The sequence below is a fragment of the Cryptomeria japonica genome, chromosome 6, assembly GCF_030272615.1.
Source record: "Cryptomeria japonica chromosome 6, Sugi_1.0, whole genome shotgun sequence".
Classification (NCBI taxonomy): Eukaryota; Viridiplantae; Streptophyta; class Pinopsida; order Cupressales; family Cupressaceae; genus Cryptomeria; species Cryptomeria japonica.
Window position 1 is genome coordinate 566583447 of NC_081410.1, and position 23266 is coordinate 566606712.

Sequence of the window (23266 nt, forward strand, 5' to 3'; positions counted from 1 at the left end):
TGACTTTCAACACAATCTATATCAACATAATTTATCCTACTAAGGAAATATGGCAATCCCTCCAAATCTGTAGATGAAAAGAAAGGACAAAGCAATATCGTCACAGTAGAAAAGACAAAATGAGGCCTCTAAATGGTGCATCTTGCACAAATGAAATATTATGCTCTATAGATCACAATATATAGATCTGCATGTTGTGTCCAACCAAGATCGATTTTCCATATCACAATGAGAAGGATTTGTACAACGGAACAAGGAAATTTTTCACCAAGGTTTCTGCATAGGAAAATATCTGGTTTTTGTATCACTGTGTTGCTACATTATATGTGACATGAAAAGGAGAAAAATGACACCATACAAGGTACAACACCTTTCTTAGAGGAATTTGATAATAATGGATAGAACAAATGCCTTTCTTAGGCTCATTGCAACTAAGAAATACTACTCCATTTGTTAGATTAAAGAAACCACAACTGATTTCTTTTCTTCATAAATTTTGAGCTTTCTAAAAGATGCAAAAAACCCTTATTATTAATGAACCAGAATTTTTCATGTGGTCGCTAGGAAAAAAAAATGGCACCAAGTGATAATCAACCATGCACTTACTTCTCTGATGATAAATGATTACATGCAGGATCTACAATTGTAACTGGAAAAAATTAAAGCATGGCTTATTTTTCTCACAAAATGTCATACACACATCTTCAATAGAGACAACACAACTTCATGTAGAGATACTACATGCCTTTAGATTTTAATTTGTAACCATTGATTAAGAAAATAGACAGACTTTCTGCACACAGGTTGGACTCAATGAAAATAATTCTTTCATGCAGATTTATATGTGAGATGGTTCAAAGAACACACACAATATAGAGTAAAAGCAGTTGCATACGTAAAATTAACCAAACTTCTAATCTAACCAAATTCAATTATTACACAATGCTAGAATTATTAGGATCTACTAGATAGAATATTGATACTAGTTGGTGCATAAGAGACTATCATGTATATCTTATAAGTTAACCAAATAAAAATTGATACAGAAATGGAATATGTGGATAAAGAAAATATACCACTGAAATGTACAATTACAATAGATTAACATATATATAATTTTAATGAGATCAACTACCTCCTAGAATAGTGGTAATGTAGTTTAAGAATAGACATGTAATTCATCTAAGACTAGTGACACACAAAATTACAGTTGTAAGAAAGAAATTAAACGTGCATAAGCAATCTTATCCCCTTAAGATTATCTAGAAGATGGAGTAATCTACACTAACAAACTAGACTCAGAACCTTTACAAAAACTATTTACCAAAAATAAAATTATTATAATGTTATATTATCTTACTAACGAAAAAGGAAAAAGAAAAGAACATCCACTCACAAGAGCTCCTTATAAGTATGTGCAATATAAATAACCTTTATGTAGCAATCAACTCTAGACAAACCATATAACGAGTACACAGGTATTTCATGGTAATAGGTACCCAATTTATGTTACTTATCAACTATATTACATTTGTATTCATGGGCTCATTCCTAGTTGTGATCACATTATTATCTTTTAGATCTTCCTTTTAAAGATTCAGATATTTCCTTGAACTACAGTTGCAGAAGTATTCCTAAAGAAATACAATAAATATTTAAAGATGTTGGTCACAAAAAATGATGAATCTTAATATTCATCTATCTCCATGTATTCATCCATCTTTCTTATATTCAAGAATTCATTAATTCTTTTAGCTTCAACAAATGATTTAGGGCTTGAATCTTATGTAGAATGGATGGTATTGATTCATTTTCCTACAACATGGAAATTTCTATACAAAGTCCATTCCTTTTCTTCTTTTCTACTTCATATAACAAATGAGAGAAACTCTTAAATGAAATCAAATCTAAGTGCCTTGAGATGCACATTTGATCTCACACATTCATCATTCGCAACCAACACTTGATCTTGTACCATTGAAAAATATTCAATTTCAAAGAACCTGAGAGCCTAAGGGAACTAGAGTAGCAAGTTATGCATTAAAATATATTAATCCATTGAGATGTGTTAAAATAAATATTCTCCATTCAAACTCTTTTAGATAATAACAATGAATAGGAGGAAAGGTTGTTGGAATCAAAATTTGAGTTGGATCACTCAAGTTAACTCCGAGGAGATAGAATGAGGTGTACATTAAAAAGAAACAATGGTAAAAAAAAATTAACTATTCTTTTGTGAATAATATATCTTCCTTTGTAATGACATGTACAAGTTCCCCGTAAGAGATATCAAGCTAGAAAAACTCCCCAATGCTACTCATCAAACCTATAAAAGGGAAAGGATCTCTAGCATCAATAGGTAATGTAGTCACTAGTGTGCTAGAGATCTCCCTTCCACGCTAAGATTCTTTACAAACATATTCACTAAAAAAACATTGGTCCATATAGAGTGGCTTCTTATTAGGTATAAGTGACTCAAATTGGATCTCTTAAATGCATAGCAATATTCCTTTGATTTCTTCTTCATGTCTCTATTTCCAAAGATAACTCCATACTATATCTTCCTCTCGTTTTCCTCCAAGGAATGCTTTAGCTTATGTAATTTAGTAATAAACAAACTAATTTCTCCAAAGCATCTCTCTTACAAAGACAATCTGATTGTTCCACTCCAAAATTTCCATTAGCCCCTTATTCTCAGAAAAAAAATGACTAGATATATGTGATATTTCTTTATTTCATCTATGTCTTGATTTAAATTTTATACTTCAACAAGTATCTTAAATTTAGTGTTGCTAATGTATATGTCCTCTTTGTCGGCATATTGCATTAGAATAAGTTGCATATAATAGTTTGTTGGTTGCATACCATAGTTCTAGAGCTGGTTGATCGGTTTTAAAACTATTTGTATTGCCTATATAAAGGCTTGCATTGTAAATCCAATTGTATTTGAATTCAATCAATAGTATTAAGTTCTGTTTTTGGTTTTTATCCTGTTTTGCTCTCATTTGGATCAAAGCACTGCTAGTCCTTGTGCTAGCAAAGTGAATGGAAGGCGATTAGTCTGTTGTAGCAAAGATGTGAAATTGGCATTGTAAATATTACAGGCAAATGGAAATATTTTGAATTCAGAGAGAATGAGCGGAGGTTGACAATGATTAGTTTTCTTGCACAATAATTCCATTAATGTGAAGCACCTTTCCAAGGTAAGATGGAATCACTAATGTTTGTTTGAATCGCTGCATATGGAGGCCATAATATTCAGAAAGAAATCAACAAAAGGAAATACAAATTTTGGACGTGAAAGACAAAACATGTAAATTTTGGAGAGCGATAAGTAGATTATATACTTGATGAAGCTAATTCCAATGAATGACATTACCATTGAAGTTTGAAGGGATACAAGTTGATGGGGCCTTCATGTACAGACTTGAAGAAGGGCTCTCTTTCAGTATTTTGCATTAAGTATCACAAAGCTAAATTTTGACGAGAAATGGTAGAAAACAGCCATGAGTTTTTGCAATCCGATTGTATAGTCATTTGAGGCCAAGAACTATTCCAGAGAGGTGAGATTGCCTCATTGAATTTGCTAGTTACATTGTTAAAAGCTGCCATCTTTGGATACAAATTTCTTTAGCAAAACTCATTATTATGCATGCAAAAAAAGCATAGTAAGTTTATTGATTTTGTTATGTACTGGAGAGATATAAGTAGATTTTGTTGATTGAAGAAAGCTAACATCATTGGTGTAAACATTATCAATTGATGTAGAGCTTATAATAGTATGATACCAAAATTTGAGATACAAAAATGAATGATGTGTGTAATTACTAAACTCTCGATTGCTTATCGTCACGTTCTCAAACTCAACATCATTGGAATTTGTATGCCACCCTAATTTGAATGGTTTGTGGTGGAAGAGACTAACATTCAACGTTGAAGTTTTACAGTGATTGTTATACTTCACGGGACATTTACTTGGATTCATTATATTCTGTTTTCTTATATTGCAGATTCTTCTTGTTATTGATGTCACTTTAAAAGTACTTCATACAAGATTCTCTGTACTTCACCTTTTCTATTCATGGCCAGATAGTTACCGAGTCAAACATTAATAGCCACTTTGTATAGTCTTGACTAGACCTTAATTGTTTGTATAGTCTTGACTAGACCTTAATTGTTTTTAGTCTAGAAGCATAATTTAATCAAAGAAAATGGTAGACTATCCATGCACTCACCATCAAGCCGTTCAACAATACTTTTATCATCCATTTGATGTAGATCGATTCGAGGGAGCTTGGAACTGCTTCTGAATTTTGAAGGCATTTTTGTCGATCACATGCAGTAAATGGTCTGCACAAAAGAGCACGTGGAATTGGCAAGTGTGTATACGGAAGAGTAGGTGGAAACTGATCGTCGACAAACAAACAGAATTAATGTTTAGTCAAAACTATACAAAATGGCTATAAATTTTTGACTCGGGCAACTATTAGCAACGTGGAGAAAGGGCAATCTGCAATAAAAGAAAACAGAATATAATAAATGTAACAGTGCATGTTTGTCGTGGGCTTCCTTGTAGATTATTCTTATTATTGATGTCACTTTAAAAGTATTTTGTACAAGAGTCAAACATTTATAGCCACTTTGTATAGTTTTGACTCAAATAAAGATGTCTCCTACAATTGTAATTAGCCTAATTCAAATAAAGAAAATGGCAGACTATCCATGCAAATCCAATGCATCAAAAAGATTCGCTATCAAACATTTAAACATCCATTTTAATGTAGTTTACTTTCCCATTTGATGTAGATCGATTTTAGAGAGCTTCTTAATTTCGAAGGCATCTCTATCGATCACATGTTGTAAGTTGTCACTTGTGTGCAAATGGAAGAGTACGTGGAAACGGATCATTTTGCATTGTTTTTCCTTACTGGGATGTCTTTTGAAAGTGAAGGGCGTTCACTTTCAAATAGAGAAAAGGTCAAATCTGGAACCATTTACCCTACCCCGTGGCTCTCCCTAAGCTATTCTCTATTTGATCCTACAAAAGTCTTTTATTCACCTCCATGTTGATATTCAAGATCACTTCATTATTCCGTTTGCCAATAACCTATTTGTTGGTAAGTTAATTCCACCTCATAGCACGTTTGTTAATGCACTTAATATAATTTAAATTCAATTCATTTTAGTTCCATTATTTGTTAATCTATTTAATATGATTTGAATTCAATTCAGCAGGTAACACCCATCATTTTGGTTGGGAAGGAATAATTTGCCTCTAATGAATTGGTAGATCTTTCATAAATTTAGTTCAAAGTTTCAATATAACAAATTTTAAATTATTAAGGAGTATGTTTTCAAACATCTCTTTATCTGAGCTCAAATTCTTGATTAGATTGTATTTTATAGAATATTTCTCTATGTTTCAAACGAATCAGCATTGAGTTGGTATCTTCGATTACCTATTACATTTGTAATGTAAATTGAGTTTTTTGAACTAGCGGCTAATTTATTGTTTTTCCTATCTTGTTGGGATTTTTAGTAATCAAATACGCTCTTGGGGTAAAAATTTTATTGTATATATTATTTTGGGAATTGCTAAGATTAGGGGTATTGTAGAGGTGTTGTCACGCAAAAAATTAAGTCCATAATTTAGATAGTGATTACACTTAGTCAAGTAATTTGGTGAGTCCAAAAGAATGGAGATGTGAATAATGTAAATACTTCCTACCTATAAATATGATATATTATTTATATTTTGTTGCACACTATGAGTATGTTACTCTAAACAATTATGTTTTGTTGAAGATTATATATTAAAACATTCTTTATTGAGGTAAGGTGTGGCATTAGTTTGGTATTAGAGCATATGAAGATATTAGGGATGGAGATATTGTGAGAAGAATTTTATTGCTCTTTAGATATGTCCGATGATATTGTGAGAACAATTCATTGATCCATGAAATATACTATCAAATTAGAATTATCATACATATTGCATACTTAGTTATTCAAAACAATTTTATATTATTTCATATGAATCGAATGGATGATTATTACAATAATTATAATATTTTAAAATTTGATTACATTTTCAAATCATCAATACAACCATGTTAGCGAATGTGACAAGAGAAAACAATTAGAATAAAGAATAGTTTGGAGGCATTCTCTTCATAATACCTATAGTGTGTTCTTCTAGAACTAGACATGGCATGGTTGAAATCCTAAATAAATTATACAGTTTGTGTAGCCTCTAGATTCTACTAGCACAGCCAACCTGTCTTTTAAAATGATCCAAAAAAGACTTTAACATCTTTCTAGGTGTGAAACACTAACCTATTGCATTATAGCAATACCAAATTCACAATCATAGATGAATGATACCGAAAATGAGAACCTTAAATCAAAGGACGGGCTAGGCATTGATCTCAAGTTGCTTGGAAACCTCTAGGATTCATGGTGGTTATTAGAAATAAAAATTTGGTGCTTAACTTTCAAACGTAAACCAGTTTTTAAAATTTCATCTTTTCATTCCTAGTGTTAGTAAGGTACCAAGGCCTAGGACAAAACTATTTAGTAAGAAGAAAAAGTGGGAGAAGGTGAGAATCTAGAACAACTGAGGTTCCCCCAAGTCCCAAGGGGAACCTGGGAGTGAGCACCTAGAAGAAAACTTGCACTAGTAGATATCAAGACTGGAAGAAAACTTGGAACTAAAACCTTGATGTTACAAGTTTTTATGTTAACTAACTTTTAGGGAAAAATCATGGGTCAAGAGCTAGGAGAAATTGAGGACTTGGAACTAAAACCTTGTGGTTTTAACTTTAAATTTCCACCCAAATTTTTGCTTCTACAAAGAACATAAGAGCAATGCGACAAGAGGACCTAGAATCTTTAGTTCCATGTTCCTGTTGAGGTTTGGATCCTACAAGACATCAATAAGAGATAAACATCCATAGTGCTTGAAAAATTAGTCAGCACCTCCAAAACAACCATGAAGGTAGGCTAATAGAAACAACATTGAGCCACATAGGAGCCAAATATAGAAATTAACAAAAACTTGTCAACTACTCACAAGGTCATGAGAACCTTATCAATAGCCAACAAGGGTTTCCAAACAACACCAAACCATCAATTCTAATTCATAGCCTTTAACATTGTTTTTGATATAGATAAATGGGTTTTACATGGACCCAAAACCAAAAGTTTTACAAAAGTCGGCCATTAGCCAAATAGACATAAACCAACAGCAAAACAGGGAAGCACCCAAGAACAAAAATGAAAGTAAAAGAGACATAGACACCAGACCATGAATTCTAATTCATAGCCTTTAACATTGTTCTTTCATCTAACTTTCTCTATTAAACATGGTTTTTCTCTTCACCTTCACTTTATTTTAAATAAGTTCTAAAAATTATGTTGAGGTTCACTAAGGTAGCCTTTTTGGGAGACAACAAAGATTCCTAAACCCTATCCATTCGTAGAAAATCCCTTCAAAATATTATCATATTTTAGTTTCAAAAGATTTTGCAAACCTATTCAATATTGGAAAAGGTTGTAAGAACCTTGTCAGAAGCAAATAGATGGTTTGAAACCTCCTTTAAATTCCAACAAGCATCAAATGGAACGACATCTAAATATTTATAAAACATTTGTTAGCCTTTGATAAGGTTGTGAAAATCATGTTGGGAGCTAACAAAGGTTATAGACGCTTTCTACCTTTTTGGAGCATGATGAGTTGACATGTTTAACAATTGAAACAATAAATTTAGAAAACCCATGTTGGTTGCTAATACAGTTGTGATAACCTTGTTGGCTCCTAATGAAAGTTTCAAATCCTTGGCGAAATGTCAACAATAAAAGAACTTACATGAACCTTCAGGAGGTTAAAGGAATCACATTGGGGGCTAAATTTAAGCTTGTGACAACCATGTTGGGAACTAACATGGTTTCTAAAACCATTCAAAAGCTAACATAACGTTTTATTTCTTTGGTTTTTCTAATTGAAAAAAATTGGTTGATGTGAAAATGCAAGACGACAAGAGAAAAGTACACATACGAACACAAAGGCATAACATTATCTCATATTGATTTTAAGTTTGGGTGTAAAAAAGACTGAAACAAGAATGAACAAAAGCAAAAATAATACAATAAATTTAAGTCTCCACACAAAGAAGATGCATTAATCAAGGGTTAACAACCTGGAGTTGATATAACTTGCAAGTTAAACTTAATTTATGTTTCTAACACAGTCAAAAGAATTTACTGTTCAACTGAATGCATAGAGATCAAAAAGTAAACAGAATCTAGAAGATTGAACTGTGAGAGGAATTTCATTTATACTATTCAATACATTTTACTTTACTAATTTTGGCTAACGAGAACAACTTTTATACATGTCGTTTCTTTATCAATCAGAGAAATAGAACATTGTGATCGATAAGCCCTTAAGACTGCAAATTATTGTGCAAAGAATGAAAAGTTTTAAAGTGGCTGCTAAACATGTTTAATCTAAATGACCACAATGTAATTATATTCCAACGTTGAATGCTACACTAGATTCTACGAATACAAGGTTCTCGTAGCTGCTGAATTTGACAATAATAGAGAAAAAGGAAATCTACGACAAGCAATTTGGCAACGTAAGCGAATGAAAATTTCAAAATTGTCAACAAAGACCTATCGCTCAGTTCTCAATGGATCACTACCATGTCACGGAATCGCATCCTATAAATTGCAACGCTTGGCACATTGGAGATTCAAACCATCCATTAAATTTCTTCCAAGAAGCTTTAAGCTTACTTTTTGTCCTTGCACTCCAAATTCTGTCCTCGCCTGTGAAACAACAGAAGCATTGGCTTAACAACATGAAGAGTGGTTATGCCAAAGTTGATGAAGAGAAAGCAGAAAACTCGAAAAGCAGAAGCGTGGTAGTTGCTCTGACGTCAATTCTCGTTGTGGCCGCACTCGTGTTTGTGGCTGTCAATGCTTCTGTGGCCTCAAACGACAATGCTCATCATCATCGTCATGCTTGGAGAACGGTCTCCAAAGTGGCGAACACAGCGTGTAGCAACGCCCGTTATCCTGAGCGATGTATCTCGTCCATGGCTTCATATCCTTCTTCTCAGACTGCCAAGCTTCCTGATCTCGCAAAGTTCGCCTTCCAAGTGAGCTTGCAAAGAGCTCAAAAAGCCCACGACTTCGCCCTCACTCTTCAAAACAAGGTGATGAATGAAAGAGAGCGAGCGGCGTGGCAAGATTGTTTGGAGCTCTTCGAAGATACCATCGATCGTCTCAACGTCTGCTCGAACAACGGTTCCTTACACACAGACTCCCCTATTTGGCTGAGTGCAGCTCTGACAAACCAGGAAACCTGCTTGAACGGATTTCGTGATCTCAATTTGAGTGCCACCAATCCCATCAGGGCTCTCATGTCCTCCAGAGCTGTCAATTTGTCAGAACTAGTCAGCAACTCGCTCTCCATGTTCAAGCTCTCCACTTTGCCTCCCAAGACCATTAATAACCGCCGCCTGCTATCTGTAATTAACGGAGATTTCCATTCCCACCATGGCCGTGAGAGTAAAGATGGATTTCCCGAATGGCTATCAGTGGGAGATCGCAAGCTATTGCAGGCGTCAAGCCCGGCCAGCCAAGCGAACGTGGTGGTAGCCCAGGACGGTTCTGGCAATTACGGAACAATCACCCAAGCAATCAACGCTGCACCCCAGAAGAGCAGCAAAAGATACATCATTTATATTAAGGCCGGAACATACAAGGAGAACATCGACATATCCAACAAGATAACCAATTTGATGTTGGTGGGAGACGGCAAGGACAAAACCGTGGTGACTGCAAGCAAGAGCGTCCAAGACGGCGTCACTACCTTCAAAACTGCAACTGTCGGTAAGACTTCAAAACCAGGAGATAGTAGTTTAGAATTTGCCCAAGTGAATTTTGTGATTGATTTTGTATTTGTGTGTTTGTGCGTGCTTTTGCAGCTGTTTCTGGCAACGGATTCGTGGCAAGAGATATGACGTTCGAGAACACGGCAGGGGCGGAGAAGCACCAGGCGGTGGCACTTCGAGTAGGGTCTGACCGTTCGGCGGTGTACCGGTGCAGCATCAAAGGCTACCAAGACACTTTGTATGTCTACTCCCTCCGCCAATTCTACCGCGAAGTTGATATCTACGGCACCGTGGATTTCATCTTCGGCAATGCAGCGGTCGTCATCCAGAATAGCAATATCATGGCCCGACGTCCCATGAGCAACCAGATCAACACAATTACTGCCCAGGCAAGAACAGATCCTAATGAAAACACCGGAATTTCCGTCCAGAATTGCATATTGTCAGCGTCTTCTGATCTCGAAGCTGTGAAAGGGTCCATCAAGACATACCTGGGGAGGCCGTGGAGGGAATACTCTCGCACTGTGTTTATGCAATCCTCTCTGGGTGATCACATAGACCCTGCTGGTTGGTTGGAATGGGACGGCAATTTCGCTCTGAGCACGTTATACTACGGGGAATACAGCAACACCGGAGGTGGCGCAGGAACGTCAAAACGTGTGAATTGGCCTGGGTTTCATGTGTTGACCAGTGCCACTGAAGCCGCCAAGTTCACAGTTGCTCAATTAATCTCTGGGATCTCATGGATTCCTGCTACAGGAGTCGCTTATACTTCAGGCTTGTAGCTCATATTTAATATATACCTGTTTACTTCTTTTTTCTATTGCTATTCAATTTGTTGTATAAACATCGCGAATAATTGGCTTACGCCTTCGCAGCAATCTGCCACTCATTTATTCTCAGTCAAACAGTGTTAATAAACACCGTTGAAATTGTCATGTACGTTTGCTTCCTCTCCTTGCGGCAATCTATGGAATAATATGGAAGCGCCAATATTTAATTAAAGAGTATGGGCATAATTAAAATGTGGATAAATACGTGACGTATCAAATAATTTTCTGTGTTGAGTGCAAGGTGCTGGTAGAAGATATTCTTAAAGGTTTGGACAAATCTTTATTATTTAAAATTTGATAACTATCAAATCTTTATTATTATTTGATTTATTGTTTAAATCTAATGAATAATTTGTTTGGGTTATTTATTGTCGACCAACATTTTGAAGAAATAATGTTATAATTGTCATATATTTTTGTTTGCTTTTCTTGTGACAATCTATGGAATAAAGGTAGTGGCAATAAGCCAAGTCTTGTGGCTTCAATATTTAATTAAAGATGTTGGAGTATTTTATTTACTTTCAAATTAAAATATAGATCTATAATTCATCATATAATTAACCATGTGAAATTGAGTAATAAGATCAATATAATAGATAGGCAATGCAAGATTGATAATAGAAGTGAAATGCATGCAACACATGGACTAAGAGACTAAGTATAAACCATTCAACTAGCAATCTCCTTCAAAGAATTGTTCTTCTACTCTGTAGCACAAAAAAAACTTATAGTGTATGTAGCTCAATGCTAAATGCCAGTTCCCTCAAGAGAAAAAATTACTCTAACTCTATGATTCACAATATTCTATGTCATTATTCATATAGGGAATTGTATTGTATTTTTTAGGTTGGTTTTAGCTAGACCATTAAGGTCTCACAATAAATCTATTGTTGACTATAATGAAGAAAAAATAATAAAAGAACCCTCTATTTTATAAAAATGTTTTTGACTTATCATTTCAGGTTAAAAGTACAAACTTGTGTCACACTTTTATAAAGGAAATGGTCAATGCTAATTCAAATTTGTAAATTAAATCAATAGAAAGTTATGAGTGTTTTTCAATCAGTCTATCAATTGGGAATTTTGTCAGAATTCAATTAGAAAATAAATAATAATTATTTATTAAAGCTGAAATAAGACAAGCCTTATATTGTTGGAAAGATGAGAACGTCCTTAAAAAAACCTTTTTGTTTTATCATTTTTTGCTATAAAAAAAGTCGACAACCACTAGTGCAAAGTCTAGAAAATCAAGGAATATTGAAAAACACATTTTTTCAGTTGACTTTCCAGGCTCGTCACTTCTAAGCCAAATCCCAAAGCAAACCCGACCCAAAATTTCAAATTTCAAATTTGTACAACAAAAAACGGATATCCGATAGAATCGGATATCCAATTATATCAGATATCTGATTTTAACATGTAAATTCAATAACTAAATTTGCACATAATTAATCTATTGTTTATTAATATATAATATATTAATATACAATATAATAATTTATAAATAAATTAGTATATGATATTAGGGAGAGGGAGAGAGAGGGAGAGGGAGAGAGAGAGAGAGAGAGAGAGAGAGAGAGAGAGAGAGAGAGAGAGAGAGGGGGAAGGGAGGGAGAGGGTAGGAGGGGCGGAGAGAGAGAGAGAGAGAGAGAGAGAGAGAGAGAGAAGGGGGGAAAGGGAGAGATAGATAGAGAGATATAGAGAGATTAGGGGAGAGGGAGAGAGATATTAGGGGAGAGAGAGAAGGGGGAATATATATATACAGAGAGAGAGGGAGAGATTAGGGGAGAGAGAGAAAGAGATTAGGGGGGAGGGGGGAGGGGGGAGAGAGAGAGGGAGGGGAAGGGACACAAAGAGAGAGAGACAAAGAGGGAAGGGGAAGGGGTCCTATTGTATCCTATGACCCCTTTGGTGTCAAATTTTTGTAAACAATATTGACACTATTTTTATATTGTAATAATGGTTCATCTTGCCACCTTATGACACACTATGACCCCTTATGACACCATATGGTGTACTAAGGGGTCATGGGATATCATATGACCCCAAAGGACAACATATGACCCCTTATGACACCATATTGAGTCATTATGGGTCCTATAGTGTCATAAGGGGTCATATTGTGTCCTATGACCCCTTTAGACACTAGTCACCATATGACCGCTGACGACACCAAATTGTATTGTTATGGGTCATATTGTGTTCTAAGGGGCCATATTGTGTCATATGACCCCTTTAAGACACCATATGACTCCTTGGGACACAATATGACCCTTTACGACTCCATATGGGTCGTTAGGGATCATATGGTATCCTAAGGGGACATGGGATACCATATGACCCCTAAGGACAACATATGACACCATATTGGGTCGTTATGGGTACTATGGTGTCGTAAGGGGTCATATTGTGTCCTACGACCCCTTAGGAAACCATATGACCCTTTACAATACCAAATTGTATTGTTATGGGTCATATTGTGTCATACGACCCCTTTAAGACACCATATGACCCCTTAAGACACAATATAACACTTTACGACTCTATATGATGTTGTTATGGGTTATATGACCCCTTAGGATCCCTTATGACACCATATGGTATCGTTAGGGGTCATATGGTGTCATTAGGGGTCATATGGTGTCCTAAGGGCTCATGGGATATCATATGACCCTTAAGGATAATATATGACCCCTTATGTCACCATATTGGGTTGTTATGGGTCCTATAGTGTCCTAAGGGGTCATTTTGTGTCCTACAACCTCTTAGGACACCATATGACCCCTTACGACATGAAATTGTGTTGTTATGGGTCATATTGTGTCCTAAGGGGCCATATGACCCCTTTAAGACACCATATGACCCTTCAGGACACGATATGACCCTTTACGACTCTATATAATGTTATTATGGATCATATGACCCCTTATGACACCATATGACTCCATATGGTGTTGTTAGGGGTCATAGGGTGTCCTAAGGGGACATGGGATACCTTATGACCCCTAAGGACAACATATGACCCCTTATGACACCATACTAGGTCGTTATGGGTCGTATGGTGTCCGAATGGGTCATATTGTGTCCTATGACATCTTAGGACACCATACTACCCCTTACAACACCAATTTGTGTCGTTATGGGTCACATTATGTCCTAAGGGCTCATATTGTGTCATATGACCCCTTTAAGACACCATATGACCCCTTAGGACACAATATGACCCTTTCCGACTGTATATGGCATCACTATGGGCCATATAACCCCTTATGACACTATATGGTGTAGTTAGGAGTCATATGGTGTCCTAAGACATATTCAGATACTATATGACCCCTAAGGACAACATATGACCCCTTATGACACCATATTGGGTGGTTATGGGTCTTATGGTGTCCTAAGGGGTCATATTGTGTTCTATGACCCCTTAGGACACTATATGACCCTTATGATACTAGATTGTGTCATTATGGGTCATATTATGTCATATGAACCCTTTAAGACACCATATGACCCCTTAGGACACAATATGATCCTTTACGATTCTATATGGTGTCATTATGGGTCATATGACCCCTTATGACATCATATAGTGTTGGTAGGGGTCATATGGTGTCCTAAGGGGTCATTGATGGCATTACAATAGAAAGGAGATTGTTGGCATTTAAATAAGGATATTGAGAAGGTTGTTGGAGATTATTGATATAACTGAAGAAGGATGATTACTATCTTAATAATATTGTTTTGTCATTGATGTCAAGAAATTGATTTTTTGATTTAGTATGATGTTGCCATATCTTGAGAAGTATGTGTTGATGAGTATTAGGAGGTCGGTAAGTGACACAGAAAGAATGTGATAATAAAGGGGAGAAATAAGTTATTCAATGGGCAACTATTACCGAGTTAGACAATGATGAGATCATGTTGTTTTGATTGTTTTGATATCCTACACATGTTGTTGATTATAAGTTTAATACTGTATTATGTCACCAAGCAAGGAACCTAGTCGATAAACCCTAAGGTTGTCGATATTGGTTAAAGAAGGCAGAATGTCTACCGAGCGAAGTTCAGTATTAACTGAGTAACAACCGAGTTATAATAGATCGCATTGGATGGATAAAAGTATTATTTAATGAAGGATGTTGATGAGATGGAGATGAATAAATGATTGGTATGTCGCGCAAGAAGTTTTTTTTAAGGATCTATGGCAATGAAAAATCAAGAGGAAAATCTACAGCATAGATTGAACCGCAATAACCTAGCACAAGTTCCTAGGAAGGAATGCAAGTTCCAAGGTGAGGTAAAACATTTTTAGATCAAAGGATTCATTGAACCTAGTCTAGTTTAATGATCTGATGGCTAATATTGATCATGGGAAATGTGATCAAGGAGATTAAGCGGTTAGAAATTGTTTATAAATAAGGAATTGTTGATAAAAAATGTATGTGGGCAAATGTATGCACAGTGATGCTATAGGATTGTTTACCGAGCTCAGAAGCTTGAAGAACAGATTGAGAAGCCCAACAAGCCCAACAAGGGAATAGATAAGTCTTATGACAAGATTGTTTTGAGAAAATTGAATCTACTTTAGCATTTCAGATGTGAAGTTACAGATATAATTTATTACTGTTATTTGTTTTGTAAGTGACAGGAAATCTCTTAATCAAGTGAACCTAACAGTCTTATTTGTAAACCCTCTAGCAAGGTAACATTCTAAATGAGTGTTTGAAATCCTTTGAGAAGGTCACTTCTAACAAAGTGCAAGCCCCTAACAAGTCTGAGGGAAATCCCTTAACCGGGTCACATCTAGCAATGTGTTTGTAATCTTTAACAGGATTTTCTTTTAACCGAGCATACTCTAGAAGGGTATATTTCTTAGTGGGTCCAAAATCCCATAGTGGTTTTTCCCTATTTGGATTTCCACATTAAATCTGGTGTTATATGTGTTGTGATATTATCTGTTCATAAGTTTGAATGTTTTACAACTTTGGTTACATATTCTGAAGTATAAGCTACCGAGGTTGAATCAGTTGAATATATTGAACAAGTTAAGTTTGTATGATTCACCCCCCCTCTTATCTTAATAACTATTGGCATTAGAACTTTACAATTGGTATCAGAGCTATGGACTCTGGAAGAAAAGTTTAAAGGTACTTGAGGCAAAGATTCGAAGATGTATAAAAGGGATGCACCAAAGCTGAACAAGTCAAGTTTCTCCACATGGCAGAAAATGATGAAGCTGCACTTATCAGGAATTGGAGAATATGCAACATATTATTAAGAGAATGATTACATACCACCTAGCACCAACCTGATGACCATGGAAGAGATAGAGGCAAAGCAAGAACATATTCAAGCTATGATTGAAATAAAATCAGCATTAACCGACTCAGAGTTTAATGATCTAGAAGGCTGTAATGATGCAAAAGCGATGTGGACCAAGCTCATATCTGTGTATGGTGGTGATGAACATGTTCAAAGAGAAAAAGTAAATAGTCTAAGAAGACAACTTGAATCTATGAGAATGAATGAAGGTAAGAACATAACCCAATACAGTACAAGGTTAAAGGAAATTGTCAATCAAATTAAAGGAGCATGAGGAACTATTGAAGAAAAAGATGTAACAAGTTGTTGAGAACCCTTCTACCTGCTTATGCCATTCGAGTCTCTGCAATAAATGAATTAAGGTCTGTAATAAACATGCCGGTCTCTTTGGATGCCGCTATCGGTAAGCTACATGCATTTGAGTTAAGTAATTTTGATAACAGTGGGTCTTTGGTAAATAAAGTAGAATTTGCATTCAGTTCTTTTCATATTGGTGAATATGATGACTATAATGATAGAATTAATAAGTTTTCTAAAGGAAATAACAGTGGAGCAAGTGAGAGATTTCATAAAAACATGGAAGAAGTACACAAACTGTATGAGGAAATCAAAAAGCAAGAAGAGTTTGAAGCACTATTGGCCAGAAGGTTACAGAGAGACAAAGGTAAGTATAAAGGAAAGCTACCTTTAAAATGTTTCAATTGTGATAAAATACGACATATGGCTTCTAACTGCCCTGACAAATAATCTAGTGAAAAGAGAGAATACCGAGATAACAGGCAGAAAGACAACCAATACAGAGGACACTGAGACTTCAGAAGGAGAGACAGAAAGACATGCCTAGTAGCTGATGAGGAATCCAACAATGATAAATCTAATGTAACTGATACAGAGGAAGTTGTTTATGTGGCTATTAAAGATGGATCAGATGAAAAAAGGTATGAAGAAAAAGCCCTAATATCTCACATAAATAATAATGATTCTTGGATCATAGACAATGGATGCTCACATCACATGAGAGGTGATAAGCACAAGTTTGTTAAATTGAAGACTATGATAGAGGATATGTAAGATTTGGTAATGATGCACCATGTCCAGTGAAAGGTAAAGGATCTATAACACTTCTTGAAAATGCTAAATGTGATGATGTATATTGGGTTGAAGGTTTAAAATACAATTTGTTGAGTGTAGCACAGCTAAACAATACAAGATACCTAATAGAATTCTAGAAGGGATGTGTCAAAGTTCATGAAAAACATGGAAAGCTGGCTGCTACTTGGACACAAACAAAAGGTAATACATTTCATCTTGACTCAACTCAGAACAAATGTCTATATGAAAAAATAGAAGATACCCAGTTATGGCATAAAAGGTTTTGTCATGTAAATTTTGATAATATGATCAAAATAAGTAAGAAGCATCAAGTAAGAGGTCTACCGAGCTTGAAAAAAACCTGAGAATGCTATGTGCCAAGGATGCCAGATGGGTAAGATGATAAGATCAAGCTTTACAAGTAAGTCCTACACTTCTAAAGGAATTTTAGATCTAGTACACATTGATCTTTGTAGTCCCATGAAAGTTCAAAGTTATTATGGTGATAAATATTTCATAATATTTGTGGATGATTACTCAAGGATGATGTCAGTTATGTTTTTAAAAGAAAAATCAGAAGCTTTTCAAATGTTTAAATGGTACAAGGCAAGAGTTGAAAATGAAACAGGAAGACAATTGAAATGTCTTAGATCTGATAGAGGAGGAGAGTTCACTTCTGATGAATTTAACCTATTCTGCAATGATAATGGTATAAAAAGGCAAGTGTCTATACCGAGAACACCTCAGCAAAATGGGATAGCTGAGAGCAGAAACAGATCAATTGTAGATTGTGCTAGAACCCTGATGATAGAAAAGAGGGTACCTCAAACATTTTGGAGAGAAGCAATCAGTACTGCAGTTTACACCCTGAACCGAGTACAACTGAAGAAAGGAACTATGAAGACACCATATGAAATCTGGTATGACAAGAAACCTAATGTAAGTTATTTTAAAATCTTTGGAAGTAGACGTTATGTTCACAAAGATGACAGAAATGGAAAGTTTGATCAGAAAAGCAAGGAAGGAACATTTCTTGGTTATTCTTCTAGAAGTAAAGCATTTAAATGTCTGATCAAATCATCTAACAAAATAGTAGAAAGTGCAAATGTGAAAATTGATGAATTTGCAGAAAGAAATGATGAAGGAAATTCCAAAGAACCAAAAAATTATGAAGAATTTGTTTATGTTCAACCGAGAAGTCCTACCGAGAAAGTTGCTAAAGAAAATAAAGATAATATCCAGTTATTGAGTGATGAAGAAGATCATACAGAGCCTACCGAGCCTATATTAGCCAAATATGTCAGAAGAAATCATGCATCAAGTCAGATTATAGGAGATTAGGATGATCCAGTGATGACAAGGAACAAACTGAGATAGAACACATCTCTGATATCTAAATTTGAACCGAGAATAGTAAAAGAGGCATTTAACAATGGAGATTGGGTAAATGCTATGACAGAAGAGATTGATCAAATCAAGAAGAATGAAACATGGACATTGGTCCCAAGACCGAAGGACAAAAATGTAATCGGTACAAAGTGGATTTTCAGAAACAAGCTAAATGAAAAAGGTGAGGTCATTCAGAACAAAGCAAGACTAGTTTGCAAAGGTTATGCTCAAGAAGAAGGAATAGATTATGGTGAGACTTTTGCACCTGTGGCTAGACTTGCGGGAGTAAGAACATTGTTGGCATATGTTGCTTTCAAAAATTTCAAGGTATATGAAATGGATGTTAAATCTGCATTTTTGAATGGTATACTAGAAGAAGAAGTTTATATTGAACATCCTGAAGGATTTTTTGAAGACAAGAGTAAAGATTAGGTATGTAAATTAAACAAAGATTTACATGGTCTGAAACAAGCACCTAGAGCATGGTATGAGCGAATGCAGTCTTACTTAATCAAGATTGATTTTATAAGAACAAGTGAAAACAATAATATGTACATGAAGAATGATGAGTACAATGGAATACTGATCTCAACAATATTTGTTAATGATATTATTTTTTGTGGAAATGATTCTCTATGCAAGAACTTTGGAAATGAAATGTGCAAGGAATTTGAGATGTCATTAATCGATGAGATAATGTATTTTATAGGTTTACAAATACTGCAAATGAAAGATGAGATTTTCATTACTCAATCCAAGTACATAAAGGAAATCTTGAAGAAATTTGGAATGGAGGATTCTCAACCTTTAAGTACTCCTATGACTACTAACTGTAACTATCAAAGAATGATGAATCTGCATCTGTTGATGAGATAATTTACTGATCTATGATTGGAAAGTTGCAATATGTTGTTCACAGCAGGCCAAATATAGCACATGTAGTAGGAATAGTTGCAAGATTTTCTGTAGAGCCCAAAGAAATCCATATGACAACAATCAAGAATTTTCAGATACCTAAGAGGCACTGAAGATTATGGCTTAATATATGAAAAGAGGAATGATTTTGATTTAAAAGTTTATTCTGATGCTGATTGGGCAGGAAACGTTGATGACAAGAAAAGCAAAAGTGGTGGAGCTTTCTTCTTGGGAGATGGACTAGTAAGTTGGCTTAGCAAGAAACAAGGATGGATTTCACAATCAACAGCCGAAGCTGAATATGTCGCTGCAGCATTGAATTGTACAAATAGAGCATGGATCAAGCAACTGTTGGAAGGTATATATGAGAAAGTTACCGAGCCAGTAACAATATTCTGTGATAATACTAGTGCCATTAACATTTCAAAGAATTCGGTAATGCACTCTAAGACAAAACATATCTCTATAAAGTATCATTATCTCAGAGAAGAAGTTCAAGAGAAGAAAGTTGTGGTGGAATATATCAGTTCAAAGTAGCAAATAGTAGACATCTTCACAAAGCCACTGCCAAGGGACACTTTTGAGTATCTCAGAAGCAAGTTAGGGGTCCTACCCCTATCTTCTACTCACTGACAGAGTTCAGTAAAAGCATCAATTCGATGACTCTATAGAATATTATTTGTGGATTAATGCTGATTTACACACTTTAGGAGGTTTTCTAAAGGTGTGCAGGAATTAGTGAATAGAGACAAGTTGCTCTGACTGAGACTGAGTTGATACATGTGTAACACAGCAAGGCAAATCACTTCACAGGGGAAGAAACCATGAACCTTTTTTAGCATTGTTGTCAAAGGGGGAGAAGACTAAATGGAGAAAATATCAAAAGACTAATGACAGGGGGAGAAGACTTTAGGAGACAACGCAAGGATAACAAGAAAAGTCTAACAACAATCTGAATCCGAATCAGTTGGAACAAATCAAGTTGGTTTTGCCATCAATGCCAAAGGGGGATATTTTTGGCATTAAAATAGAAAGGAGATTGTTGGCATTTCAATAAGGATATTGAGAAGGTTGTTGGAGATTATTGATATAATTGAAGAAGGATGATTACTATCTTAATAATATTGTTTTGTCATTGATGTCAAGAAATTGATTTTCTGATTCAGTATGATGTTGTCATATCTTGAGAAGTATGTGTTGATGAGTATTAGGAGGTCGGTAAGTGACACAGAAAGAATGTGATAATAAAGGGGAGAAATAAGTTATTCAATGGGTAACTATTACCGAGTTAGACAATGATGATATCATGTTGTTTTGATTGTTTTGATATCCTACACATGTTATTGATTATAAGTTTAATACTATTTTAATGTCACCGAGCAAGGAACCTAGTCGGTAAACCCTAAGGTTATCGATATCGGTTAAAGAAGGAAGAATGTCTATCGAGCGAAGTTCAGTATTAACCGGGTAACAATCGAGTTATAATAGATCGCATTGGATGGATAAAAGCATTATTTAATGAAGGATGCTGATGAACTGGAGATGAATAAATGATTGGTATGTCGCACAAGAAGTTTTTGTTAAGGATCTACGACAATGAAAAATCAAGAGGAAAATCTACAGCATAGATTGAACCGCAATAACGTAGCACAAGTTCCTAGGAAGGAATGCAAGTTCCAAGGCGAGGTAAAACATTTTCAGATCAAAGGATTCATTGAACCTAGCCCAGTTTAATGATCTGATGGCTAATATTAATCATGGGAAATGTGATCTAGGAGATTAAGTGGTTAGAAATTATTTATAAATAAGGAATTGTTGATAAATAATGTATACGAGCAAATGTATGCACAGTGATGCTACAGGATTGTTTACCGAGCTCAGAAGCTTGAAGATTTGATTGAGAACAGATTGAGAAGCCTAGCAAGCCCAACAAGGGACTAGATAAGTCTTATGACAAGATTGTTTTGAGCAAATAGAATCTGCTTTAGCATTTCAGATGTGAAGTTGCAGATATAATTTATTACTGTTATTTGTTTTCTAAGTGACAAGAAATATCTTAACCGAGTGGACCTAACAGTCTTATTTGTAAACCCTCTAGCAAGGTAACATTCTAAATGAGTGTTTGAAACCCTTTGACAAGGTCACTTCTAACAAAGTGCAGGACTCTAACAAGTCTGAGTGAAATCCCTTAACTGGGTCACATCTAGCAATGTGTTTGTAATCTTTAAAAGGATTTGCCTTTAACCGAGCATTCTCTAGAAGAGTATATTTCTTAGTGGGTCTGAAATCCCACAGTGGTTTTTCCCTATTTGGGTTTCCACATTAAATTTGGTGTTATATGTGTTGTGATATTATCTGTTCATAAGTTTGAATGTGTTATAGTTTTGGTTACATATTATGAAGTATAAGCTACCGAGGTTGAATCAGTTGAATATATTGAACAAGTTAAGTTTGTATGATTCACCCCCCCCCCCCCCTCTCATCTTACTAACTATTGGCATCAAAACTTTATAGTGATGGGATACAATATGACCCCTAAGGACAACATATGACCCCTTATGACACCATATTGGGTCGTTATGGATCCTATGGTGTCCTAAGGGGTCATATTGTGTCCTATGACTTTCCCCTAAGGAATATTGAAAAACACATTTTTTTAGTTGACTTTCCAGGCTTGTCGCTTCTAAGCCAAATCCCAAAGCAAACCCGAGCCAAAATTTCAAATATGAAATTTGTACAACAAAAAGCAGATATTATAAACTAGCAAAACAAAAGAAATTCAAAATATGCATTGAAGTTCTTGTAATATAAAATTTAAGGTTATCTTTCTAGTGTTGTTATTCCCAATGAATCGTGTTATTGAATATCACATAAATCTTGTTTTCTCTTTTGTAGTTCTATAACTTTTGTGCAGTGTAAATAATGTGTGGTTGTGACACAAATATCTTGGATGCTATAATTTGCATGCATTAACAGTCTATATATGGAGTAATTTTCATTTAGATTTATTAGAGAGTTGTTCTAAATGTTAAAATGAGCACTATTCCTTTAGCTTTAAAGCTGCATCCAGTTCTGGTTAATTTTGTTTCTCTTAAGTTATCTTAATTTCAATTAAGTTCTTTTAAGGAAATGATTGGGACATGCCCTTGAATGGGGTAAGGTGGTTTTTATATGCTAATTTAATGTTTCAAGGTTGGGAAATTATATATAATAAATTACTTTACCATGTTTCAATAGCTATGATTATGTGTTAATTTAATCTTTTGTAGACATGACTCCAAAGTTGTTAATATTGATTATTAATATTCACAACTAATAAAATGTATTGTATAGATTTAAAAAATAATAAATCATGAGATTTGTATTGGCCTACCAATAAAATATGATCTAATCATAACTATTTATTTATGAAAATTGCAAAGAGAAGTGATGCCTCCTCCAGCATGTCCTCCAAATTTGAAGGAGAGGAATGAGTAGACAATCTGAAAAGTCCTATAATGAAACCATCCTAGAACCACAAATTTGAAAAACCAAATATTTTCAATTGTTTCGAGGTTTTGGAATCTATGTGAACTATCAACTTTGATGTAGCGGGAGATAGGAGAATCATGAGTAGATCCACAAACCAATTAAGAGGAACTGAATTACTCCTCACACCAGATGAAGGAGTCAAAGGAACATATGGATTGTTGTCATCATCAATGGAGTGATCAAAGGTAAACACCTTGGACTGATGATTAGCCCTACCAACTACAAAATCCTTTAATGTGGGATGACCAATGAACACTGAATGTGGAGTGAACTCAATTG

At 35.1% G+C, this 23266-nt stretch overlaps 1 protein-coding gene across 1 annotated transcript; it reads left to right on the plus strand.

Annotated features, from left to right (window-relative positions):
• Nucleotides 1-8864: 8864 nt before the first annotated feature.
• Nucleotides 8865-10687, plus strand: LOC131049367 (pectinesterase-like). Its single transcript, XM_057983415.2, has 2 exons — nucleotides 8865-9900; nucleotides 9996-10687. Exons 1-2 carry the CDS (start codon nucleotides 8865-8867, stop codon nucleotides 10685-10687), a joined length of 1728 nt encoding a protein of 575 aa, XP_057839398.2.
• Nucleotides 10688-23266: the final 12579 nt, after the last annotated feature.

Excerpts from the sequence above, each read along its gene's own strand:
- LOC131049367 (XM_057983415.2), top strand. The coding sequence starts at position 8,865 with ATGAAGAGTGGTTATGCCAAAGTTGATGAAGAGAAAGCAGAAAACTCG. Across the intron at positions 9,901-9,995 it reads CTTCAAAACTGCAACTGTCG|CTGTTTCTGGCAACGGATTC; the intron begins GTAAGACTTCAA and ends GTGCTTTTGCAG.